The 27170-nt window shown below is 52.4% G+C and overlaps 2 protein-coding genes across 3 annotated transcripts in view; both read right to left on the bottom strand.

Moving 5' to 3' along the window:
- Positions 1-27170, bottom strand: part of LOC142825160 (GTPase IMAP family member 5-like) — a 257445-nt gene that overhangs the window by 214004 nt on the left and 16271 nt on the right. The window lies entirely within an intron of this gene.
- Positions 11417-26515, bottom strand: LOC142825162 (GTPase IMAP family member 2-like). Its single transcript, XM_075916898.1, has 3 exons — positions 26465-26515; positions 16317-16353; positions 11417-14704 (listed from the first exon to the last, which is right to left on the bottom strand). Exons 1-3 carry the CDS (start codon positions 26498-26500, stop codon positions 13902-13904), a joined length of 876 nt encoding a protein of 291 aa, XP_075773013.1. The 5' UTR covers positions 26501-26515; the 3' UTR covers positions 11417-13901.

Raw genomic sequence — 27170 nt, 5'->3', positions numbered from 1 at the left:
CTTCCCAGCCCTTTCTCAGCCCCGTTCTCAGCCCTGCCCTGCCATGGTAGAGCTGGGTGAGTTACACTGTGACTGGGCTGGTGCCCCTGAAATGGTGAGAGGTGGGGGGAGGGGAGTTACCAGCACTGCGCTGGCCTCTCTTGGCCTTCCTGTTTATGTAACTGTGATATGTGTCTGGAAATAGCTGTGAAAAGTTGTGGTCACCAGCCCCTGCTGTGAGGCTTCTGCTGCAGCTGCCGATCTTGCTGTTTCCCACACGCAGACAGTTTCTGTTTCCATCCCTGCCCCTCTCTGCACCGTTTGCAAACACATAGGTGTGTGTGCGTGTGCGCGTGCGTGTGTGTTACCCACACTGAGGCAGAGTGTGTCGTTCCCTCGCTATCTCTGCACGTGGACCATGTGGATGTTCCTTGAACACAGGGTTTGGTTTCTCCTCAGCTCAGCAGCTGCCTCCGTGGGGCTCCGTGCGGGTTCTGCAGGAATTGTAGTTTGGAGTCAGTGTTGCCCCCAACAGGACTTTCAACCTGACCCCTCCAAATCCTCACAGTACCTGGCGGACCCTGCCTGCCCCCTGCTGCTGAGTCCTTCTCACCCTCAGTGTAACACAGCCTCCCCTCGGCCAGGTCCCTCATCTCTCTCACAGCAGCCCCCTGCCCCCATCAGTATCCCCTGGCACACCCCTTGGTGAGTGAGGGAAACGCTCTCTCAGGAGTGGCAGCCTGGCAGCACAGATGGATGAACCTAAAACCAACATATAGTCTGGTAGCACTTAATGACTGACAAAACATGTAGATGAGATCTACACAGACAAGGAGCCATTGTCACCTTCATTGTTTGGTAGGTTGATAATGACCCAGCCATCAGTATCAAACCACAGGTAAGAGAATGGAATTGGTGAATGAGCTGTAATTCCAGTCCATCCCCATGTATTTGGCTTGTGGAATTGATCTGTAACAAAACAGCCACTTGAAGTGTGAAGGAGCAGCTAAGGGGGTCCATGGAGCTAGTCAAGCTCCCTGCTTCTTGTTGCCAAAGTCTTTCTGGGCCTGTAGAAACCTCACAGACAGACCCATCTGGTTGGGGACAGGATTGCTGGGACCCCAGGCAATGGGCAGGAGCCAGCTCTGTGCTCCCAAAAGGGCAGGGACATCCAGCCCCCAGTGCCTCCGGGATTGCATAGCAACTCCCTCTCCCCTGCCAGCCCTCAGAGCCAGCTGGATCACCCTGTCCTGGGCTCCAGCAATGATTCAAAAGGGCCCAGAGTTCCAACCACTGCCATGGTCAGGGGACCCAGGGCCTTTTGAATCCCAAGACAGGGGGAAAACTGCCCCATTTGCCCATCCCCCCAAGGGTGGGCTTGTCCCCAGAGTTCCCATGGGATGTAGACGTAAAAACTAATTCGAATTAGCATTTTGCTATTTCGAATTAGCACGTCCACACTGATTGGACGCAGGGGGGCATTTAAGGGCAGCTCAAACTGGTTCCAGCAGGGCATCAGGTCAGTAGTTGCTTTGTGTGGCTGCTGTCTGAGGCTATCTGAGGCTCGTGCTTAAAGGGATCCCCCTGGACAGCTGGTTCTCAGCTTTTCTGCTTGCTTGCCTACCTCGCCGAGGGACAGCAAAGCGTCTTCCTCTCTGCCTGTCTGTTTCGGTCGTTCTCATTGGGGACAACGCAGCAGTTGGCACCATGGAGCCAGAGCTCCCCCTGGGCATTCTAATGCAGTTTTTGGACTTGCTGCTGCAAGCCTGCCAGCAATGGGTGGAGGATGCCTGGCACCTTCTGTTGCAGGCCAGCCCCCTGCCCGTCTCCCTGACCCTCTTGGGGACCCTGGAGGAGTGGCGCCCGGACACCAGCAATGGCTAGAAGCTGCCTGGCACCATCTGGTGCACGTCAGCCCCTGACCTCTCCACCTGGCCTCCCTGGGGACCGTGGAGGAGCCGCAGCAGCACCCAGATGCCAGCGTACCCCGCCGCATCTGGCGTCTGGACACCAGCAGCAACTGGTGGGACCGCATCGTCCTGGAGCACTGGGGAGACCAACAGTGGACCCAGAACTTCAGGGTGAAGAAGGACACCTTCCTGGAGCTCTGCGAGTGGCTCACCCCTGCTCTGCGGCGATGGGACACTTGCATGAGGCCTGTCCTTCCCCCTCCACAAGCAGGTGGCCATCGCCCTCTGGAAGCTTTCCACGCCGGACAGCTACCGATCCATCGGGAACCAGTTCGGCGTGGGGAGATCCACCGTCGGAGCAGTGCTCATGGAGGTATGGCACCCACCGGCCACTGGGCCAGGATGAGGGGCTGCAAGGAGGACGTGGGCTGCCCCAGGGAAAACGGTGTAAGGGGTGGAGGAAGGTGGTGTAAGTGCCCTTTCTGGGAGGAGTTGGTCCGTCCTGGTCACGCTACAGACTGCCCATGTTGGCCAGGTTTGCATCAGGGGTCGCTCCTGGGAGTGGGGTGCGGGGCAGTGGTAGGGCACGAACAGTCCCAGCCACCCGGGCACCCTAGTGACCCTCGGTTTTGTGTGTCTCTCTGCAGGTGGTCAAGGCCATCAACCAGGTGCTGCTCCGCAGAGTAGTCCGCCTCACCAACTAGGACGCAGTCATTCAGGGGTTCGGTGCCCTCGGCTTCCCCAACTGCAGCTGGGGGGCAATCGACGGGATGCACATCCACATCTGTGCCCCGGAACACCAGGCCACCCTCTTCATCAACTGCAAGGGGTACTTCTCGGTGATCCTGCAGGCCATGTCTGACCACCGGGGCCAGTTCACAGACATTAATGTGGGCTGGTCCAGCAAGGCACGTGACACCAGGGTGTTCCGCAACTCCACCATGTGCTGGAGGCTGCAGGCCGGGACCTTCTTCCCCGACCCGCCACATCAGGGTTGGGGATGTGGACATGCCCATCTGTCTGGTGGGGGATGTGGCCTACCCAGCCCTGGCTCATGAAGCCTTACACGGGGCACCTCAGCCCCTCCCGGCTGGCCTTCAATGCCAGGCTCACCAGGGCCTGCATCCTGGTGGAGGGAGCCTTCAGCCGACTGAAAGCACGGTTTAGATGAGTCCTCACCCGCCTCGACCTCTCCCAGATCAATATTCCGCACGTGGTGGCAGCGTGCTGTGTGCTCCACAATTTGTGCAAGAGGAAGGGGGAGGCTTTCCTGCCAGGCTGGATGGCAGAGGCTGCTCGCCTGGCTGGCCAGTACGAACGGCCTCACACGGCTGCCAGCTGGGAGGCCATTCTGTGGGTTGGCTGCATCCAAGAAGCCCTGCGGGAGAGCTTCCAGGCAGATGTGGACTGAAGTCCCACTGGTGCGCCCCCACTGGGGACTGGGGCCTTACATTCCTCCATCACCTCCTTCCCCTTTCTCCTCTCTAATCCCCCTTCCTGATCTACAATGAAAACACCTGTGTTGCCAAACAACAGAACTTGGTTGGGGGGAGGTCGGAATGAAGGTGAGAGAGGGGTGTGGGGAAACCTGGGAGGAGGGAGCTGGAAGAGGGAGGCAAGGGGAGGAAGGGGGAGGGGAAGCTCAGGGTTGGGGGTCTTGCTGACTCTTCTGTCTTGCAGCACTGCGGGGGAGAGTGGATATGGAGGGTGACACAGGAGGGACGGGGGGTGCGGAAGAAGCGGGAGGAGGAGCAGGGGTGGGAGGAGGAGTGATCGCTGGAGCGGCCACAGGGGCTGGGGCAGCAGGAGGCAGCAATCGGTTGGCCAGGGCCTGAAGGTGCTCACGGAGGGAACGGCCCTGCTCCTGGAGCTTCCTCAGGCTCTCCCGCCGCAGCTGCAGGTCCTCTTGCACCCAATGCTCCTGGCTGTGAACCTGGCGTCTCTGCAACCACAGCTGCTGCCTCTGAAACTCCTCCTGGTTGTGGGTGCGCCTGCTGGCCCGGGTGCGGGTGGTTCTTACACGCGGGGTGGTGCGCCCTGCACTTGCAGGTGCTGCGGCTGTGGTGAAACAAGACGTGGTCAGTTCTCCCTGGGGACACAGTGGGTGAAACCCAGCCCCCCTCTGCAAGGTGAGGACGGCAGGTCTCCGCACCATCACATCCTGCTATCCCCGGGAGTGTGAGCTGGCCCAGGACTGCACCCCAGCCCCTGTGCTGCCTACAGTGTGGTGGTGGGGGGAGGGGAGATGTGCCCTGCCTCTGTGTAGAGGGGGCATCTGGAGTGAGGGCAGTGTGCAGTGTCTCTCCCCGGGGTACAGTCTCTGGGCTCCCCCTCCCCCCGCCCCGCAAAAGGGAACCGTGATGTCACTCACATGTGGAGGCCTCCCTGGCCTTGGATGAGGCTGCTGACAGGCTCTCAGGGATGGCTTGGGTTCCTAGATGCAGGGCCCTCGGCCCCGGGGTCAATGACGACCAGGGGGGCACGAACCATCTGACCCCCCCAGGATGTGGTCCAGGGCCTCAAAATGAGGGCAGGCCTCCAGGTCAGCCCCTGGCTGGGAGGCCCTGGAGTAAGCCTGCCGCAGCTCTTTGATCTTGCTGCACACCTGCTCCTGTGTCCACACATGGTCTCTGGTGGCCAGGCTGGCAGCCATCCGCCTGTAGACAGATGCATTCCTGCACCTAGTGTGGAGAATGTGGGCATTGGAGGCCTCCCCCCAAATCTCAATGAGGCCCACGATCTCCGCACTTGACCAGGAAGGCGCCTGCCTTTTGTGGCCCCGGGCAGGCTCCTGGGAGCCACCAGCCTGATCCTGAGGAGCGGTGGAGGGCTGGGTGGCAGCGGGTGGCTGGTTCATTGTGTGCCAGGTGCAGAGTCTGCTGGCAGGGTGCTGGCAGGCTTGCAACTGGCACAAGCACTGTTGCCAGAGTCTACCCCTTTAAGGGCTCCGGGGCTGGGGGGAGAGCAGACGAGTTTCCCTGGTTGTGCCCAGAGTGGCCACCGGGGCAACCTGGGAAGGGCTGGAGGCCAGCTAATTTGAAATAAGTGTCTACACAGCACTTATTTCGAATTAGCTATTTCAAATTAGGTGTTATTCCTCGTAGAATGAGGTTTACCTAATTCAAAATAAGCGCTCCACTATTTCAAATTAATTTCGAAATATTAGTTTGTATGTATAGAAAGCCATTAGAGTTAATTCGAAATAAGGGCTGTTATTTCAAAGTAACTCTGTAGTGTAGACATACCCTGAGCTTCGTAAAGCTGATAATTTCTCTGTGCAGCCATTTCACCTGCCTCATGCTGTTTTCCGGTCTGAGGTTTCCTGTTATTTTTCATGCCTCTCCCATACCGTCTTCAGCTCAACTCACGTGGGGCTTGGTTTCTATTGATTTTTTACTTTTAGTGTTTTAACCCGCAGGAGCCGATGTAACACCACGAGCACACTGAGCATTGCTCTAGCCATGTGGCTGAGTTATTTCTAGCCTAACTCTCCACATTCCTTCATGTTCCCTCGGTTAACATTGTTCCTCTGCCTCCTGTTCCACTCTGATGACACTCTAAGGGTATGTCTACATTTGCAGCCTAATCCGAAATAAGACTGCAAATGCAGGCATTCAAAACTGCAAAATCAAGCCCGGAATTTAAATATCCTGCGCTTGATTTGCATCTTCCCGGCCAGGCGCCATTTTTCAAATTGACAAGCCCAGAATAACTGCCCGTGTCTACATGTGGAACTGAAATAGGCGTTCAAAATGAAGCCCTATTTCGAACTACCTGTTAAACCTCATTGCAGGAGGAATACCCTCTAAGGGTATGTCTGCACAGCTTAGTTATTCTGAATTAACAGCCCCCTTCTTCCCCTGGCTTCCCCCTTCCAGCTCCCTCCTCCAAGGTTTCTCCCTCTCCTGCCTCCTTTCCCCAGTCTCCCCAGAGTTTCATCCTATCCCCCGCAGTTTTGTTAAATAAAGAGAGTTTGTGTTCATGAAATAAGTGCATTTTATATGACATCAGGAAGGGGGGTTCAGGAGGGGTAAGTGGAAGGACGTGAGGGAGGAATGAGGCACAAGCTCCCAGTGGGGCAGACCAGGGAGCTCTTAATGCTTCTCAGGATGGAAGCTCTCTCGCAGGGTGGAAGCTCTCCTGCAGGGCCTCCTGGATACTGACAGCCCCCCCGATGGACCTCCCGGATAGCAGCCTGCAAAAAGTGCAGCCGGGCTCATAGCAACACATCCCTGAGAAGCACCAGGCCAGCCAGCCTTAAATGTGATTCACCATCCACGTTTCACGAGACATAAGGGATTGGTCGAGAAAGGCTTCCTTTGTCAACTGATCCACATCTAGACTCACACGTGCCCACAATCAGCTGATCCAGCTCAGTGCGGCGGCCATTTTTATTTTAATGAAGCCGGGGATATTTAAATCCCGGCTTCATTGACTATGTCAGGTAGGCTAGTTTATATGGCTCTGTTGACAGAGCCATGTAGTCTAGACATACCCGAAGTGTTTAGCTTCCCTTATCAATGGCTGGCAGTTTTTAAATTCTAGTTTATTTTGATTGCCTATTTCCTTGCTTTTCCATTAGCTCCATATAGTTATTTATTGGTGGTTCTAATTGCTGCCTGTGTGTGCTATTGCACCAGGATGGGATTTTAGCCAGTTATCCTGCTTCACTAGAATCAATGGTAAAAAATGTGCCATTAGAAGAGAGTCCATCGCCAATCAATGTAACCCTTTTTCCCTTTGTTCCTTAGGGTAAGCCTGGATAGCGGAGCTAATTCAAGATACCCCAAAATTGCTATCCCAAAATGGCTACCACACATATTTTAAACTTGCTGGTTATTTCAAAATATGTTTCAAACTAACGGGCATAATATTTCAACATTCCTGTCACGCTCATTACATGAGGATTAAGGAATGTCTCAAAATAGCATGTTATTTCAAAATACACTGAAAATAAGATACACAAGTTGCGCACTGCAAGTTGTGTATCTCATTCCGAGTGAAGGGTGCTGTGTAGATGCATCCTTGGAAACATTTTGTTTTGTTCCATGTAGAGGACAATGGTAACAATGGATTAAGCAGAATATCCATTTGCCCCTATGTGACAACTCATCCTAAATCTACAGACCATGCCTGGCAGGGTGGTTTGAGTGAGCAGACCATCCCCAGAGCCATCTCACAGCTTAAAAGGAAAGTCTTTATCTTGCCCTGGGGTAGGCTATTCCTCTTCCACTGCAGACATCACACTCCTTGGCTGCGTCTAGACTGGCAAGTTTTTCCGCAAAAGGAGCTGCTATTGCAGAAAAACTTGCCAGCTGTCTACACTGGCCGCTTGAATTTCCACAAGAGCACTGACAATCTCATGTAAGATCGTCAGTGTTCTTGAGGAAATACTGTGCTGCTCCCGTTCGGGCAAAAGCCCTCTTGCTCAAATGTTGTTGTGCAATAGGGCCAGTATAGACAACACGGTATTGTTTTGCGCAAAAAAGCCCAGCTCATGAAAATGGCGATCGGGGCTTTCTTGCGCAAAACCGTGTCTAGATTGGCATGGACGCTTTTCTGCAAAAAGTGCTTTTGCGGAAAAGCGTCCTGCCAATCTAGACGCTCTTTTCCGCAAATGCTTCTAACGGAAAACTTTTCCATTAAAAGTATTTGTGGAAAATCATGCCAGTGTAGACGTAGCCCTTTAGTATATAGAGGGACAAAAGCCTGTTGAGAGTCTATGGGTTAAATTTAGAGGTGCAAACAACAGCAGTGATGTTGTGGTTGGTGTCAGCTACAGGCACTGGATCAGGTGAATGAGGCAGACAAGGCTTTCTTCAGACAACTGAGAGAAGCTTCCAGAACACAGGCCCTGGTTCTCATGGGCAACCTTAATCACCCTGACATCTGTTGGGAGACCAATATGGCAGTACACAGGCAATCCAGGAAGTTTTTGGAGAATCTTGGGGATAACTTATTGGTACAAGTGCTGAAGGATCCGACCAGGGGCCGTGCACAGTTTGATCTGCTGTTCACAAAGAGAGAGGAATTGATAGGGGAAGTTGAGGGGGTGACAAAGTGGGAAGCAGTGATCATGCGATGGTCGATTACAGAATCCTGAGCAAAGGAAAAAAGAAGAGCAGCAAAATACATACCCTGGATTTCAGAGAAGCAGATTTTGACTCCCTCAGGGTATGTCTACACTACAGCGCTAATTCGAACTAACTTAATTCAAATTAGCTAATTTGAACTAAGCTAATTCGAACTAGTGCATCTAGACTAAAAAATTAGTTCGAATTAGCGTTTTGCTAATTCGAACTAGCATGTCCACACAGAGTGGACCCTGAACCGGGGTTAAGGATGGCGGGAAGCAGTGCCGGCAGGACATCAGAGGAGGACTTAGAGCGTTGAGCTGCTGTCTCAGGCTAGCCGAGGGCTGCGCTTAAAGGGACCCGACCCCCACCCCGGACAGACAGTTCTCAGGGGTGCCCCGCTTGCAAAGCAGTCCTGGCTTGGATTGCCCGGAGTGCCCACACTCGGTACATCACAGCACTCGGCCATCAGCCCGGCTGCACTTGCCGCAGGCTGCCATCTGGGGAGAGGGGGCAATTGGGGGGCTGCAGGAGAGCTTCCACCCCCAGAAGCCCGCAGAGCCAGCCCAGTCCTCCCCATCGGGGGCTCGTGCCCCATTCCTCCCTCACCTCCTTCCACTTACCCCTCCCTAGCCCCCCTTCCTGATGTACAAAATAAAGGACAAATGTGTTCAAAAATAGAAACTCTCTTTATTGAACAAAACTGGGGGAGACTGGGAAAAGGAGGTGGGAGAGGGGAAGAGAGAGGCTGGGAGAGGGGAGGGCAACTACAATGATGAGGGGTTTGGAACAGGTCCCATATGAAGAGAGGCTCAAGAGACTGGGACTTTTCAGCTTAGAAAAGAGGAGATGGAGGGGGGATATGATAGAGGTCTAATAAAAGCACGAGTGGGGTGGAGAGGGTGCATACAGAAAAGTTCTTCATTAGTTCCCATAATAGAAGGACTAGAGGACACCAAAGGAAAGGAATGGGTAGCAGGCTTTAAACTAGTAACAGAAAGTTGTTCTTCACAAAGCAAAGAGTCAACCTGTGGAACTCCTTGCTGCAGGAGGCTGTGAAGGCTAGAACTAGAACAGAGTTTAAAGAGAAGTGAGATAAAGTGATGGAGGTTGGGTCCATGGAGTGGTAGTAGCCAGGGGGTAGGAGTGGTGTGCCTGCCTGAAGTTTGTGGAAGGATGGCACGAGACAAATGGCTTTGTCACTGTATTTGATCCATCCCCTCCAGGGTCCCTAGGGTTGGCTGCTGTCGGCAGACAGGCTACTGGGCTAAATGGACGTTTGATCTGACCCAGTACGGCCATTGTAAGCTCAGTGCTCAGGGTCGGGGGTCTCAGTGGACCCCCTTGATTTTCATGCACACCTGCTCCTGGGTGGCCAGGCTGGCAGCTCTCCTGCCCTAGACGGCCGCTTTCCTGTGCCTAGTGTGGAGGTTGTGGACGAGGTCCATGATGTCTGCACTGGACCAGGCGGGTGCCCGCCTCTTGCGGTCCCGGGCAAGCTCCCGGGAGCCGCCAGCCTGGTCCCGGGAAGAGGGGGAGGGCTGGGGGGTATCGAGTGGCTGACTCGAGCCGTGCCAGGTGCAGGGTCTGCTGGCTGGGTGCTGGCAGGCTTGCACCTGGCATGGGCACCGTAGCCAGCCCGTGCTCCTTTAAGGGGTCCGGGGCCGGGAGGGGGGCAATAGAGTTTCCCTGGTGTTGGCCAGAGCGGCCACCAGGGAAATCTGGGGAGGGCTAGCCTCCCACTAGTTCGAATTAAGGGGCTACACACCCCTTAATTCAAACTAGTAAATTCGAACTAGGCTTAGTCCTCGTAAAATGAGGTTTACCTAGTTCGAACTAAGCGCTCCGTTAGTTCAAATTAAGTTCGAACTAGTGAAGCGCTAGTGTAGCGCCTATGAAAGTTAATTCGAACTAACGTCCGTTAGTTTGAACTAACTTTGTAGTGTAGAGATACCCTGAGTGGTATCCTTCCTGTCTTAGCAATCTATCTAGTGACTTTGATTTTTATCTGCTTAGGTTTAGCACCCATTCTCCACATATGTAAAGAAAAAAGGAAGAGGGTGGAAGAGAGAGCATCATTCTCTTTCCCCCTGCCCTTTTCCCTTCTCCTATTTTTTTCGAGTTTTCATATCCCTCACTCATAACTCCGGTCATCTGAAGCAGTGGGCTGTGCCCACGAAAGCTCATGATCCCATCTACATGTTGTGTTAGTCTATAAAGTGCTACCAGACCATGTGTTGTTTTTTTCTGTAACAGACTAACTCAGCTATCCCCTGAATCTCCATCCCTCGTTTGCCTGACCATTCACTGGACAAAGTCAATAAACTCCATGGCCACCTCCAATGGGACAGGTCTTAGAAAATTCTCCAGGATCATCTCCGGGGAGTCCTGTGTCTATCAGAGCCGCACTAACCTTGGCTGGATGGGATGCAAACTTGGATTCCTCTTGCTTGGGACCATCTATTCTCTTGTGTTCAGTGGACTGCCCTCCTGTGACGGACGTTTGTGACTATGAGCACCAGGAGGGGATCTGTTTTCCGAAGGTGGGTCCCTGAACTCCCAACCACCCCCCCTTTTCCAGGGACACAACAGCCTGAGCTGCTTACACTTGGAGTTGCCTTTGTGTGCTAGGGAATATGGACCCCACACTGAACAGCCAGGGCTTAAGGAGCTGCTCTGGGCTCATCCACCCCTCCTGCCCCCACCGTATCACACCAGCAGGCCATGCACAGGTTGGCTGGAGGCAAATGGGGACCAACAGCTCACTTGTGGGCAGACCAGGGCAGAGAACATCCATCGGCCCCCAGCTTCTGAGGAAAGGGCTGACGGGAGGTGGGAGCTTTGCCAGCTACCACTTCCTGAAAGCCCCTCCCCTGGGAAAGGAGGGACGGTACATGCTGCGTAGGGATCATTCCCCTTTCACTCTTGCTCACTCATTTGGTTTTGCATTGCCCCCGCCCCCCTCTTGCTTTTTGACCAGGGCTTGCCCCGGCAGAGCAGAGACTTGTAAATGATCTGGCTGGAGGGACACGTCTCAGGATGAGACAGGTCACTGCCGAGACGGAGTGACCACTTTCCGGAGACACCCTCCGGAGAGAGAGCTGCCACAAGGAGGTGCCAGCTGGGAACTGCCCCCTTCCCACATTCTCCTTGTGCAAACAACTCAGCAGCATCTTCTCCTGATCCTGGACTCCCCCATCCTCTCAGCACTTCTCAGTTCCTCAGCACAAGCCTCTGAGAATGGCTCCGGAGTAATTCAACCCACCCGCTTGTCACTGACCTTTGCCCATTTAATATTCATCTGGTTTTCCAAATAATCCACATTAGCACAAACTCCCCATGACTCATGTATCCACGTTTCAAGGGTTCCTCAACCTGGGCTATTTTAATGGCGACATTTTAGAAAACTGTCTTTCATTGCCTCGCTTAACCCCAGACAATTCAACACCCGGTAGCGCTTCCCCCATCCCTTGTGAGAGAAGGCCGATGAGATTATTCTAAACTGCTCAAGACCAAAGCAGACTGTGAAGAGCTTCAGAAAGATCTCACCGAAATGAGTGACTGGGCAACAAAATGGCAAATAAAATTTAATGTTGATTATTGTAAAGTAATGCACATGGGAAAACATAATCTCATACAATAGCATGGGGACTAATTTGGCTACAACTACTCAAGAGAGAGATCTTGCATCACTGTGGATAGTTCTCTGAAAACATTCACTCAGAGTGTAGCGGCAGTCAGAAAAGCAAAGAGAAAGTTAGGAGTCATTGAAAAAGGGAAAGAGACTAAAACAGAAAATATCTTATTGCTTCAGTATAAAACCACGGGACACCCACATCTTGAATACTGTGTCCAGATGTGATCACCTCATCTCAAAAACAATCTCTTGGCATTGGAAAAGGTTCAGAAAAGAGCAACAAAACTGATTAGGTGTTTGGAACAGGTTCCATATGAAGAGAGATTAAAAAGACTTGGACTTTTCATCTGAGAAAAGAGGAGGCTAAGGGGGGATATGATAGAGGTCTATAAAATCATGACAGGTGCGGAGAAAGTGAATAAGGAAAAGTTATTTACTTGTTCCCACAATATAAGAACTAGGGGTCACCAAATGAAATGAATAAGCAGCAGGTTTAAAACAAACAAAAGGAAATTTTTCTTCATTCAGTGCACAGTCGACCTGTGGAACTCCATGCCAGAGGATGTGGTGAAGGCTAGGACTTTAAAGGGATTTTAAAAAAGGCTAGATAGATTCATGGAGGACAGGTCCATTGATGGCTATTAGCCAGGATGGGAGGAATGGTGTCCCTGGCTTCTCTTTCACTTGAGGTGGATGACAGGGGAGGGATCATATGAGGGTTACCTGTTGTGTCCCTTCCCGTTGGGGCATCTGACATTGGCGACTGTGTACAGACAGGACACTGGGCCGGATGGACCTTTCCTCTGACCCAGTCTGGCCGCTCTTACATTGTTATGTCTGTTTCCAGCCTTCTCATCTGCGACTCTCGTAGGCCATGATGTTCCAGGGCTTGGAGGGGAACCTCGGCCAAGTGAGAGTCAGTCCTGCCAACGCGACAACACTGTGATGCTTCCCAGGCTGCTCAGCATTATAAGCCACATTGTGACCTCTGCCTGAGCCTTCCCGTCGCCTTGCAGGATTCCCTTGCTGCTCCCAATTCCCCAATCCCCAGTAAGAACCTTTCCTCAGTGTACCCTGATCTGGACTCCCCCACAACTCACCAAGCTCGCTGGCTCCACAGAGACACCGCCCCCAGCCTGTGCGAGGCGTACAGGATCTTTCAAAAAAGGGTTTTAATTTCAATCGAGCTAAGTCTAAATGGCCGATTTTTTTGAAAGCCCCATTTCAAAAAAAAGTGACAGTTGTTATGCAAATGAAGCATGGGAAATTTAAATCCTGATTTCTTTTGCAATTTCGAAGTGCCTAATTTACATCCCTTTTTTGGAAAAGGGGATGTAATGTAGACGTGGCCTTACAAATGTACACTCTACACTGAAGGAGAATATCAAAGCTCCGGAGGTCGATCTTCTAATGTTCCATATGACAGGTCTAGTATAGGCCCCCAAATTGGTTGCTGAGGGCAGCCCCCATCCGGTCCCCTCCTTCAGCAAGGACTGGAGCAAGGGAAGCTGACGGGAGATGTGCTCCTGGCGGCCTTCCACTGTATAGACACTGGCACAGCTCGGCTTAAGGTACGCTGACTCAGTTATACATTTTGTGTAGCTGGAGTTGTGAACCCTCAGATGACCTTTCTCATCTAGTGTAGACCAGGCCTCTGAGAGCCAGGTGGTAGACAGGTGACATAGGAGTTATTGTTATAGGACAGTGACCCTTTGCCAGTTGGGACTTGTGGATTTGTAGCTTCACAGCCTGCATTTGCTCTGAGAAATCAATTTAACCATCACAGAGTTGCAAGGAAACTTAATCTTAGCATTGTAACTTTGAAACGTGTCAAAATCCAAGGCTAACTCTGTAAGTGAAATGCCTTGTAGACACAGACTTTCCAAGTATTTAGGCACTGCTGCACTCAGCATTGCTGGGCCTAATTGGTTTCAGGGTGTAACTCCTTTTCAGTGGGAATTTCAGCACCTTGGAGCCTAAATATTATTGACCGGGTATCTGCAAAAGGGCACAAAACAATTCAGCAAATGACCATTTTCATAGCCACATCTTGGGCTTGGCCATCCCAGTGTCTGGGACAGGGAGGTCGTACGAGGCAGAGTCTGTGGAATGCCAGAGTGATGTGATGATGTCACTCCGTCATCTCACAAGAAAAAACCTTTTTAAGATATTTTAAAATAAGATAAGAGAGCACAGAACGAAGTTTGTTCATTGTACGAATGGGCAGCACTGGAGAAGGTGCGGGTGCTGAGAAGCTGAGGTGCTTGGGAAGAAGTCAGGTTCAGTTGCACTGAGACTCTGTCAGTGGCTGTTAGTGATGAGGAAGATCAAAAGAAGCAGGACAATAAAAACCCCCACAGCCGCCACGATGCCCCAAATCACTTTCCTGTACTTGATGCAAGCAGCGTCCACGGTCATCAGCTCAGACCTCTTATTAAGTCCAGTGTAACCTCTCACATTCTGCTCGGTTAAATGGGGCTCCAGGTACATCTCATTGGTGTAATACCGGCCCCCGTTCTCCTGCACCATTCTCTGGATCACTTCCACCAGCTCCGAAACCTGCTCCGTCTGCTCTGCCCCGGTTGCTCTGTTCTTGAAAGCGCAGTAGCGGTTCCCACATGCCTGAATCAGCCCCTTGAGATCTTTGTTTTCTGAGTGTCCCACGTAGTTGTGCAGGGAGCAGCCAGCCCCTAAATCTTCTTTCCGGGTGAACAGGACGACCATGTGCCTCATGGCTCCATCTCCAAAGATCTCCCGGACTCGCTTCACGGCTTCCTTGTCCTCTGCAGTGTAACGGCCCAGCTGGGTCACCAGCACCAGCGCGTGGGGGCCTGGGGCGGAGAGCGCGACACAGCGACTGATCTCACTGTGTACCACTGTATCACACACCTTTCGGTCAAAGATGGCAGGGGTGTCAATCACCACGAGCTCCCTCCCCTTCCAGCTCCTTTGCCCCTTTTCACAAGTCACAGTCACTGGTGTTGCTCGAAGTTTGGACTCAAACTTTCCTTCCCCGAGGATGGTGTTTCCCGTGGCACTTTTCCCAGCACCGGTTTTGCCAACGAGGATGATTCTGAGCTCCGATATCCCACCGTCATCTGCAACTGCTGGCGACAGGTTGAACAATGAGAGCACCATTGCGCAGATACGAGAGCATGAGCAGGAGTTACAGCTCATTATGTACATTTTAATAAACCAGCAACAAATAGCACAGTCAGGGGCTGAGAGGCCCGGCGTAACTAATGTCCATCCCATCCCTCATCTCTTCTTGGCTCTGTCCCTGGGGGTGCCCTGTCCATTTAGACTGAACGTGACCAAACCTGAGCCCCTTCTCCTCTCCCCTGCACGTCTCCTCTTCCTTCTTCTGTCACTTTTCTCAGCTCCCTCCTCCCCCATTCCCACCTCCCCTCAGCCCTGCAATCTGGGGGCAGGTGTTGAGCCCTCTCTCACCTTCACTCTGCACATGTCAGCCACGTCCAGATCCAACCTGTCCTTCCCCATCAGCCCCTCCAGGAGCTTCCTTCCCTCTCCAGCCCGACCTCAGAGTTCCTTCCCAGAGCCCATGTGTTCCGCCTGGATTATGCAGCGTTCTCCTCGCTGGCCTCCCCAACACACCCCAGGGCCTCTGTCCAGTCACAACACAGCCCCTGAATGTGTCTCCCTTCCCCGTTGGGCTGAGCCTGCAACTTCTCTCTTTCTAGTCTGCCGTGGCCCCTGGCCCACAGGGCCGGTTCTTACACAGCACTGCTCACTGTCCAACCACAGCACCTGTCTCTGGTGGGACATGGACACACCCCGGCCCTGGAGCTGAGGCTCTTTGCCCTGGATCCAAGGGAAACACGAGGCACGTCCAAAGCATCCCCTGTTGTGGTCAGGCCACGTCCTCCTGCGGACGGAGCTCGGGCCTCCCAGACCTCTGAGCATTTTCCCAGGGAATTTACGCTCCTTCTTGCTACCTTCCAAAATGTCTGCAGAACGCTGCCCCCCCACCGGCCCCTGCACTGTCCCAGCCCGTCCTCTGCTCCAGCTCTCCTCACACGAGGCTTTCAGAGTGTTGCACGACTGCCCTTGGCCCTCCTCTTTTAGGCCCTAGGGCAGGACGTGGCCTTGCTGGGCTCCCTGCCAAACCCCTGCCATGCCCACACCACAGTCCCCTGTGCAGCCCCTTGTGTGCTGCACCCAGGGAGCCAGGCCGTCTTGGCTGTAAATTGCCTCCAGCTCTCCCCTCATACTGTGTAGGAGAAAGCAAACGGGCCACCCCGCCTCACACGTGTTTGTTTGCACGGTGCAGGGCTGGAGTTTGCCCAGCTCGGAGGAAGTGCCCCAGGGAGCCAGGGATGTGGCGTGTGTGACTCACGGACTCTCCCTGGACGGGAACAAGGCCCTGCCCTGCCTCCCCTCTCGTCCCCTTTCTCACAAGCTGCAGGGGCTGGTACAGGTGCAGCTCCTGCGGCAGCCTGGCGTACGGACGGAATGACAGACCCTGGGAAAGGTTTTCTCACGGGGGTTGTCTCTGTAGAAGGCAAAGTTGCACAGGACACGTCACTGCCTCCCTGGAACGGCCGCCATGCTGGAGCCTCTACACGGTGCTGGGGACCAACGGTGCCCTCAGAACCTGCCTCTGTCCCCGAGAGCTTGTGGGGCTCCCTTGTCTATGCCAGGGCTGAGCAAAGTCTAGGGGTCAGGCCGGAATAGGGCCCCTGGTGTCCCTCTTACCAGCGTCTCCTCTCGGCGTCTGCCTGGCCATCTCGCCCTGAAAGAGATGCAGTAAAACGTGTTATTTAAACACACGTGTTGCCCCAGGAACTCAGCAGACAGAGAAACACCCAGCTAGACAAACCCAGGGACACAAACAAAGGGCAGTAACCAGCACACGCACTGGTACCTGTGTGATCCTGGCTGAGAAGGGAATTTCTGAGATTTTATATTTAACCACAGTCAGCGCATCTGCTTGGCTCTGAGCACTGGGGTAGTTCTACTGACGTCCAGAGAGTGACTTAGGTGCCGTACGCACACGTGTGCTGGCCGCCTTGGACCACAACTAGCTGAGCTGCTCTAGGTAAAACTAGCTCAGAAAATCAGTCCTGTTACTGCAGCCTCATGCACCCAAACGTTTTCATCAGCCATCGAGATTCTGGATTCGAGAACTGAGTCAGTAGTGTGACTTGGTCCCTGAGGCAGAGGAGATGCAGCTTGTGCTTCGTCACGGACTCGGCCTTTGCGTACCCACTGGTACAAACCAGGCGTCAGTTCTTATTCAGACAAAGCCAATACGGGGAGAAGATGGCCATAAGGGAGCTGGGCAAACTTGTTCTGATCCAGCTCCTTTCCCCTGGAAAGTGCAAAATTGCTTCGACCAAAACATGTTGCGAATTCAAGGTGAATTTGCCAATGTGTCGGCCTGGAAGAAACCTCAGAAAAAGTTGAAATATTTTATGTCAAGTGTTTCTACAAGAAATGTTTAGATTTTCTGTTCAAAACGCCTTTTCATTTTGAAATTGGCCTTGACTCTATTCTAAAAAAAAAGTTAAAAAATCCCAAATGAAACAGAACGCTCTGTGTTGGGTCAAACAAAACATTTTAACCCAAACTTTTTTATTTTGCCGTTTGCCAAAGAAACTGGATTTTAATTCCAGTTTGATGTGATTTTTTAAAAAAATTCAGTCTCACCACTGAACCAAAACCCTGGTTACTTGCACAGCTCCAGTCATATCTTCCGGATTGAACATCGTGTGTGTGTTGGTACCGCACTGAGCAACCTGCTGTTTGAAACTGGGAGAGGTGAATAGCTGCAAATTCATCTTTGTCCCCATTCTGCCCCCTCGTGAAACTCAGCACTGCTGTCTGGGGGAAACCTTCCCGGTATCTCAGCCCAACCCTTGGTGGAGGCCGCTGGACTCAAGAGAGCAAATTCCAGAGACAAAACCCAGTGTGGCTGATTGTACCGACTTCAGACAGCTCAGCATAGGGGCAGGGCCCAGGAACACCCCCTTTTCCTCTCCCTTCCCTCCTCGTCATCCCCTCCCTCCCTTCCTCCCTCTCTCCCTCTCCACCTCATCTCTCCCCTCCTCCCTCCCTCTCTTCCTCTTCCTTCCCTTTTGGTCTTTCCCCCTCTCCCTCACTCTCTTCCTTTCTCCCTCTCCCTTCTCGCCTCATCTTTTCCCCTCTCTCTCTTGATCCCTTACTCCCTCTCCCTTCCCTCCTCATTTCCCTCCATCTCCTTCCCTTCCCTTCTTCCTCCCTCCCTCCCTCAGACATTGGCCAATGCTGGAGCTAGGCGATTGGTTAAGACACCACCTGGCTCTATGGAGAGGCAGGTTAATTGGGCAGGTCCCAGCGAGAAAGGGGCCTGGCGGGAAGGTGCCACTTTGACGTCACTTTGCCCCAGGCGCTGCTTGCTGGAGTGATGGTCCCGGGGGGAACGACAGGGAAACGTGCACCAGGCTCTGCACTTACTGCCTCCCTGCAGCCCTTGGCCAGGCCACTCGAAATGCTGCTGGAGGCTCCTCTAGGCCCATCTCTGAAATCCCGGGGGTGCCCCTCCCTTCAAATGCATCCTGGTCACAGGCCTTGGGTTCATCCCCACGGCCCCTTGAAACTCGCCCCTTCCTCTTGTGCCCTGCAGCCTCGGCCAGCAGCGTCCTTCCCCCTAGAGGGGCCTTCGGTGCCTTTCCCAGCCCTCTCTCCCAGGGAGCTCCCTGAATGGTGGGAACTGATGCCCTGGCCCCACCCACAAACTCCTTCTCCAGGCCCACCCCACCACGGTGCCCACAGGCCGGTCTCAAGGCGGGCAAAGGGGGCAGGCGCCACCAATTCAAAAGGGCCTGGAGCTCCCAACTGTCCCTACTGCTGCTGGGGCAGAGGGGGCAGCCAGAGACCTAAATCAGTAAATTGCTGCCAGAGCCCAGCATCCCAGGTGGGGCTAAGGGCTGGTGGAAAGTGTGTGAATATGTGTGCGGGGGGGGGGGGGAGGAGGACATTCCAGGAGGTGCTAAGGGCTAGGGAAGGGCATGTGGGGGGGGGAGGGGAAAGGGGGACATTTCAGGAGGTGTGAAGGGTGTGTGTGTGTGTGTGTGACACACTTGGAGGTGCTAAGGGCTGCTGGAGGGTGGGGGTCTCTGTGTGTGGCTCACTCTGGGAGGCGCTCAGGGCTGGCTGCCCTAGTGCCACCTCTTCCACCCACAGCCCCTCCCCTTCCAGTCCCAAAACTGTCCCTCCCCCACCATGCCCAGGGCCCGGCAAGTCTGTCGCCTGGTGCCCACAAGGATTCGCTGTTTGATAACGTCTAGGGCAATGGTGGGCATGATACGGCCCAGGGGCCAGACCCGGCCGACAAGCCTTTCAGTCGCCCCACACCCCGTCCTCCACTGGAGCCACAGGCAGGGAGCAGCCGCAGGGCTCAGAGTGCCCGGCTGCTCCATCTGCCTCTTTGCACCAGGCCTGCTGCCAACGCCCTCCTTGACCCAAACTCCCTCTCACACCCCCACACTCTCGCCTGCAGCCCAATACCTCCCTGAGCTCCCTTCTGCACCCACCTCCGTCCAGACCCCACGCCCCTCCCTGGAAAAGTGCCCCCCCCCATGAAAAATGATTGCCCATCCCTGGTGTAGGGGAAAGTCCAGTGAGGAGAGCTGGGGGGGGTTGTTGTTTCAGGGGGCGGGTTATTTCTTAACAGCTAGATGAATGGGAAACTCAAGTTGCACTCAGCCCTGGCCTATCCAACCACATTCAAATTGCCATTAGCTTTGTCTTCCTGTTTCCTCACTGATAGTCAGGGGGGTTCTGGTCAGTAACTGACAGCAGATCAGATCTCTTCTCCCCACCCTCCCTCCTTCCCTTATTCATTCTTGGATCTGGGCTTATTATTACCCGGTCATCTGAAGAAGTGGATTTTGCCTACGAATGCTCACAATCTCATCTAAATATTTTGTTGGTCTCTAAGGTGCTGCTGGTCTATTGGTTGGGTTTTTTAGCAGCTCCCAGTGTCCTTTTAAAAAGAGAAAAGTGGTTCATAACACGTAGAGGACGATCACAGTCTGTCCAACAGATCAACTTTGCCAACATTTCACTCTTCACCTCATCTCAAGAAAGCTATCTTGGCCTTGGAGAAGGTTCAGAAAAGGGCAACAAAGTTATTAGGGTTCCCATGTGAAGAGAGATTAAAAAGACTTGGACTTCTCAGCTCAAAAAAGAGGAGACTGAGGGGGGATTAGCTAGAGGTCTATACAATCATGAGTGGTGTGGGAAAAGAAAATAAGGAAAAGTCATTTACTTGTTCTCATAACATAAGAACTAGGGGCCACCAAATGAAATTAATTCTGCCTCCTGCCTCATCTCCTCTTCTGTCCCCATTTCTGTTCCCACTCCTGCCCTTACCTGTGCAGTAATAGAAAGAGATACTTTGATTGCATCTGTACATGTCATGAGGCAAAGAGAAAAAGAAACGCTGGAGTCCTACAAGTGTACCAATGACTTAGAGCTGTTGAAATACCTGATTTTTCAGTTTGGTAGCCTAGACAGATACATAGATAGATTACAAAATCTCTATTTCAGGTCAAACCAAATCTCACATTTCATTTTTTCAGCAAACTAATGAACTTAGAATCATAGAATAATAGGACTGGAAGGGACCTCAAGAGGTCATCAAGTCCAGCCCCCCGCCCTCAAGGCAGGACCAAGCTCCATCTACACCAGGCATGTCCAAAGTCCGGCCCGCGGGCCAAATGCGGCCCGCGGTCAGATTTAATACGGCCCCCCGCTTCTCCCGGCTCCCCGGTGCTTTTTTTAACTGGCGCGCTCAGCGCGCCGCTTCGGGCCGCCGCGGTCCCAAACCCTGCCCCTGCATTCCGCTTTGGGGCTGAGAGTGCAGGGACAGCCCCCGCTTCCTCCCCCTCTTCTGGCTCCCCGGCGCTCCTCTGACTGGCGCCGCTTCCGGCCGCGCTGCCGCCGTCCATGGCAGCCGCTGCGGTCCTAAAGTCCTCCATGTAGGGCACATCCGCAGCCCCACTCCCCCGCTTGGCTATGGGTTCACCCTGCCCCCGGGCCGCCGTGAGGCCAGCGTGCCCTGCGCTCTCCGCCCGCCTCTGACCCTGCAGGCCCTCTACCTTGGGGCTGAGAGTGCAGGGACGGACTCCGCAGCTGCTGAGATCAGGGACGGACTCCGCAGCTGCTCAAGCTCAGTATCTGTGATTGGCCCAGTGCACTGTCAGCTTCCTGGCGGGCTCAGGCACGTGGAGCTGTGAACATTAGAGACTTCGCCACAAACGGGCTCAGGCACGTGGAGCTGCGAACACGCCGGAGCTCATCATTAGAGACTTCGCCACAAACAGCCACAAAGGCAAGAGAATTCTTGTTGGGCAGTGTATTAGTGCAGTGTATTACTTGGGCAGTGTATTAAACCTCTGGCACTGCGCTCACATGATCCCTTCCCCTTCTGGTCAATTTAAAAAAATGGCGACTGTAAATAAGAGAAGGAAAGTTGACAGTGAGGGCCGCCGCTTCCAGGACAGGTGGAAAGTGGAATATTTCTTCACTGAAATAGAGAATCACTGTGTTTGTCTGATATGCCAAGAGACTGTGGCTGTTTATAAGGAATTTAATGTCAAGAGACACTACCAGTCGAGACATAGCACATATGACAAGCTTATAGGGCACGACCGCAGTGAAAAGTTGAAGCAACTTGAAGCTGTTTTAATGTCACAACAGAAATTTTTCATAAGAGCCCGGGAGTCAAATGAAAATGCCACAAGGGCGAGCTATGAGGTGGCAACGTTAATTGCTAAAAATTGCAAATCTTTTGCTGAGGGTGACTTTATCAAAGAATGCGTTATGAAAATGGTTGAGAATATCTGTCCCGAGAAGAAGCAAGAGTTTGCCAACATTTGCCTGGCTCGTAACACTGTAGCACGGAGAATTGAAGAGATTTCATCAGATATTAAGAGACAGTTGACATCCAAAGGAGTGGATTTTGACTTCTTTTCAATAGCCTGTGATGAAAGCACGGACCTATCTGACACAGCTCAGTTGCTGATTTTTATGAGAGGGGTGGACGATGAAATGAATGTGACTGAAGAGCTACTTGACCTCCAGAGCCTTACGGACCAAACAAGAGGAAAAGTTTTATTTGTTTCTGTTAGTTCCGCCATAGATGACATGAAAGTGCCTTGGAACAAAGTTACTGGGATTATTACTGATGGGGCACCTGCCATGGTTGGTGAACGAAGTGGATTATCAACCCTAATCTGTAACAAGGTGATCGAAGAAGGAGGCAAAGCTATTAAACTCCATTTTATCATTCATCAACAAGTTCTCTGTGCTAAATATCTCAAATATGATCATGTTATGAAACCGGTGCTAAAGACTATTAATTTTATTCGCTCTAAAGCCCTGTGCCACCGCCAGTTTAAACAGTTTCTACTGGACATCCAGGCTGAATACGAAGATGTTTTATATCACAACGATGTAAGTTGGCTCAGTCGGGGGTCTGCACTGCAGCGTTTCTACTCTCTCAGAAAGGAAATCGGAGAATTCTTGGAAACAAAGGGACAACCAATGCGAGAACTATCTGATCCTATTTGGCTGGCTGATTTGGGGTTTCTAGTTGACATAACAAAGCATCTGAATGTACTGAACACGAGTCTTCAGGGGAAAGATGCAGCAGTGAACCAGCTTTATTCACACCTCAAAGCCTTTGGGACAAAGCTGCAACTTTTCATAAGGCAGTTGTCACAAACACAGCCCAATACCATACATTTTTCAGCGTTGCAGGAAATAATGAACAGTTTTCCACAGGACAATATCAGTGCGCAAACGAGCAGGTATGCAGCAGACATCACATCTCTGGCTGGGGAGTTTAAACGGCGCTTTCAGGACTTTGCAGCTATTGAAAAGGAGATCAGCCTTTTCTCCTCTCCATTCTCTGTTGACCCCGAGGATGCTCCAGATCAGCTGCAGCTCGAGCTCATTGAGCTGCATTGTGACAGCGAGTTACGCAGTCGTCACCAACAGCTCTCTCTTGTGAACTTTTACCGCCAACTGGATAAGAGCCGGTTTCAAGAGATTCGAACATTGGCTAAGAAAATGCTGAGCTTGTTTGGCTCAACATATATGTGTGAGAAGACATTCTCTGCTATGAACTTTAACAAGAACCGCATGAGGACAAGACTAAGTGACTCTCACCTGCATGACATTTTGCGCATCAAAACCACTGCCTTTGAACCAGACCTAGCCTATGTACTGCAGTCCAGATCTCAGTATCACCCTTCACATTAGTGTAGGCAAGTTTTTTTTTCAATTGAGATGAATACATTGTAAAATCTCAGTTAATGTCAGTTGGTCTAAATCAGTTATAAATATATTTGGACACAACATGTATAGTTGGTGTTATGTCGTTTGCCGTTTGCAATAAACTTTGCATAAAATAGTTAATTTGCATTTAATTTTAATGGTTCAAAGAATGTCAGGCAAAATGGTCGGCCCTCACGCATGTTCACTTCATCAAATCTGGCCCTCTTTGAAAAAAGTTTGGACACCCCTGATCTACACCATCCCTGACAGATGTCTATCTAACCTGTTCTTAAATATCTCCAGAGAGGGAGATTCCACCACCTCCCTTGGCAATTTGTTCCAATATTTGACCACCCTGACAGTTAGGAATTTTTTCCTAATGTCCAATCTAAACCTCTCCTGCTGCACTTTAAGCCCGTTACTCCTTGTCCTGTCCTCAGAAACCAAGAGGAACAAATTTTCTCCTTCCTCCTTGTGACACCCTTTTAGATATTTGAAAACCGCTATCATGTCCCCCCTTAATCTTCTTTTTTCCAAACTAAACAAGCCCAGTTCATGAAGCTTGGCTTCATAGGTCAAGTTCTCTAGACCTTTAATCATTCTTGTCGCTCTTCTCTGTACCCTTTCCAATTTCTCCACATCTTTCTTGAAATGTGGCGCCCAGAACTGGACACAGTACTCCAGCTGAGGCCTAACTAGTGCAGAGTAGAGCGGCAGAATGACTTCACGAGTTTTGCTTACAACACACCTGTTGATACAACCTAGAATCATATTTGCTTTTTTTTGCAACAGCATCACACTGTTGACTCATATTCAACTTGTGGTCCACTATGACCCCTAGATCCCTTTCCGCCATGCTCCTTCCTAGACAGTCGCTTCCCATCTTGTATGAATTTTGATGAACTTTGTTTTAGTTGGACATGATATTTCATTCAACCTCAATAAAAATTGTTTGTTTCATTTCTGAGATATTTTCTACATAAGGTAAATCCCCAAACAAAAGATATTTCTGTCATTAAAAGTGTGATGTTTCAACACCCCCATCCCCTCAATATTTTATGGAATGGACTTATGGACACAAATACATGTAACTCAAAGATGCTTGGGACAAATTGCCTCATGTAACCTACCAAACTTCATGCCTTAATCCACCGGGTCTACACTGCTGTGTAAACGTGCCCTGAGAGACACCTAGTCCAATCTCATGCACTCAAGGCAGAACTGCCCAGGAACTAGCCCATTGCTAAGAGGTGTTTATCCGACCTGTTCTTGAGAAACTCCAAGGGCAGAGGCTCCACAGCCTCCTGAGGAAATTTGCTCCTGCGTGTACCTACCCTGGCAGGAAGTTTTTCCAAATGTCCAACCTAAATGGCTCTGGCTGCTTTTTAAGCCCATTGCTCCTTGGCCTAGGGCAGGCATGTCCAAAGTCCGGCCCGCGGGCCAATTGCAGCCCGTGTTCCGATTTAATACGGCCCCCGCTTCCTCCCCCTCTCCCGGCTCCCCGGTGCTCTTTTGAACTGGTGCGCCCAGCGCGCCGCTTCTGGCCGCGCCACCGCCCATGGCCTCCGCAGTCCTAGAGCCTGCCCTGTAGGGCACGTCCGCAGCCCCGCTCCCCCACTTGGCTGCGGGTTCGCCCTGCCCCCGGGCCGCCGTGAGGCCGGTGTGCCCTGCGCTCTCCTCCCGCCTCCGACCCTGTGGGTCCTCCGCCTTGGGGCTGAGAGTGCGGGGACGGCCCTCACGCATGTTCACTTCTTCAAATCTGGCCCTCTTTGAAAAAAGCTTGGACACCCCTGGCCTAGGGTCAGAGGTCCAACAATTTTTCTCCCTCCTTGTAACACCCTTTCAGGTCCTTGAAAGCTGCTCTCATGTCCCCTCTCAGTCTCCTCCTTTCCAAACTGAACAAGGCCAGTTCCTTCAGCCTTCCCCCATGGCTCACGTCTTCCAGCCCTTTCATCATTCTTGTTGCGTCTCTTTCTCCAGTTTGTCAACATCTTTCCTGAAATGTGGCCCCTGGAATGGAGACGGTTTCCCAGCTGAGGCCTTATCCACAAGGATTACAGGGGACACAATCATTCCCTTTCCTTTCGAACAGCCCTTCTCACCCATCTTGGGCCAAGGGTCTCCTATTTCAGCAGTGCTGGACACTGGACTGGGAAGCCGGGAGGATGGCCTGGCCCCTGGGTAGTGTGTGTTGGGGCACGGCTCCCTGCTCATGGGAGGGGCTGTGTCTCAGGCAGAAGGGCAGGGCTGGGGATTCAGATGGGGGTGGTTCTGTGACACACGACTCAGAGCGGCCCGAGGTGGGGCCCTGGAGTGCACTGCCCAGCGATCCAGCAGCAATTCTGAGGGGCCCAGGTCTCCAGTCATGTGCCTCCCCTGCTGCAGTCGCAGCAGCCAGGAGATCCAGACCCTTTAAAGTTGCTGGATCTTAGGGCAGTTGCCACCTCCTCCTTCCCCCATCGATAGGCCTGCTGGTGACCCATGATAACTGTCAGATCCCTTCCTGCAGCTCTCCAGCCCTGGCAGCCCTGTTCCATTGTGGATATACCCAGCTGGCTTCCTCCTGAGAGACGCACTTGGCATGCATCCCTCTTGAATTTCAGACTCTTTGTTGAATATTCAAACTCTTCCCAAATTTTTATCTTCACTTATGCAAAGCATCAAAGAACTAGAGCTGGTTTGAAACAAATTAGAACAAATTCTGAAAACACTTTTTCCATGACATGTCCTGTTTTTGACCAGCTACAGAGCTGAATGACATTTTTAAGAATTTTCAAAATAAATCAGTATACATTTTTTAAACTCCTGTTCTTCCCTACCCCCTTTACTCATCACGTTCTGGAAGAAGACACTCACCTGATGGCCTGAATAGGCAGCAAGCTGCGTAAGAGGATGTGCTTTTTCACACAATGCATAACTAACCTGTGGAACTCCTTTCCATGGGAAGTTATGGCGTCCAAAAGAATGGGATTTATTCACAGAGAATAGGCCCATCAATGTCTGTAGGTCAAGACACCATGCTTGGGGTGACTCTAAACCACCGTCTCCCAGAAACCAGACGTGGAAGACTTTCCTGTTCTGGTCTGGCCATGGTCAGAGACAGGATCCTGGGCCAGAGGAACCCTGATCTGACCTAGTTAGGGGCCCTGTGTGTGTTTGCATGTGTCCCAGCAGGGATTCAAGAAGGCAGAGGAAGACTCAGAGGAAAAGGAAGGTTGTGGGCAACATCTGACATTGCCATCCTAGGCCTCCTCCCTCTATTTCTCCATGTTGTACTTTGTGTCCACTTGCTGCCTGCTGAGAAGATCTGGGGCCTGTTTCACTCCATAGCAATCTATCCTCAAAGAGCACAGGGGTGGGGCTGGCAGTTCTGGGGCCGGGGATGAGCAGCGGGGGCTGCGGTACCTGTGGCTGTGGCAGGCCTCTGCTCTAGTCTCTAACGAAACACACCAACTGGGGCCATTGCAGAAGGGCCTGTTCCCATGAGCTCACAAGTCTGGGGTCTCTGTCCAAGTGGTTCTGATCCACAGGGGCCAGGTCTGAGAAGCTCTGTGGACGTGTCCAAGGCTGGTACTTACCCAGGCAGTTGTTCCCAGTGATTGATAGGCGGCCATTCCTCCTCTGACACAGGGATTGGACACAGAGTCTCCTGAAAAATCAGCACATGTGGTCACTGTACGACAGCCAGATCCCAGCCGGTCAGTGTCCCTTGGTCCCTGCACTTTGTTTGTCAGTTGTGGTTTGGTGCAGAGGGTGCCGTGGGTGTGCATGACACACAACCTGAGGAGAGGCCACGGGGAGAGATGCTCAGAGGCAGACACTGCAGCGCATGCCCAGGGGAGTTAGGCCCCTCATGGATGCTGGGACTTTGGAACTCACCCCCGGGTCCCTGCAACAAGCACTGAGGAGTGACATCCTTGTGTGGAGCTGCTGTCTCAGGCTAGCCGAGGGCTGTGCTTAAAGGGACCCGACCCCCACCCCGGACAGACAGTTCTCAGGTTCCCCGCTCGCTTGTCTACCTCGATGAGGGACAGCAAAGCAGTCCTGGCTTGGAGTGTCCTGAGTGCCCACTCGGCACATCACAGCACTCGGCCATCAGCCCGGCTGCACTTGCCACAGGATGCCATCCGGGGGGTCAATCAAGCGGTTTCAGGAGAGCTTCCACCCTGAGGAGCCCACAGAGCCACCCCAGTCCTCCCCACTGGGGGCTCGTACCCCATTCCTCCCTCACCTCCTTCCACTTACCCCTCCCTAGCCCCCCTTCCTGATGTAAAAAATAAAGGA

Source organism: Pelodiscus sinensis, unplaced genomic scaffold (assembly GCF_049634645.1).
Source record: "Pelodiscus sinensis isolate JC-2024 unplaced genomic scaffold, ASM4963464v1 ctg40, whole genome shotgun sequence".
NCBI lineage: Eukaryota > Metazoa > Chordata > Testudines > Trionychidae > Pelodiscus > Pelodiscus sinensis.
This window is presented reverse-complemented; position numbering and strand designations above follow the sequence as displayed.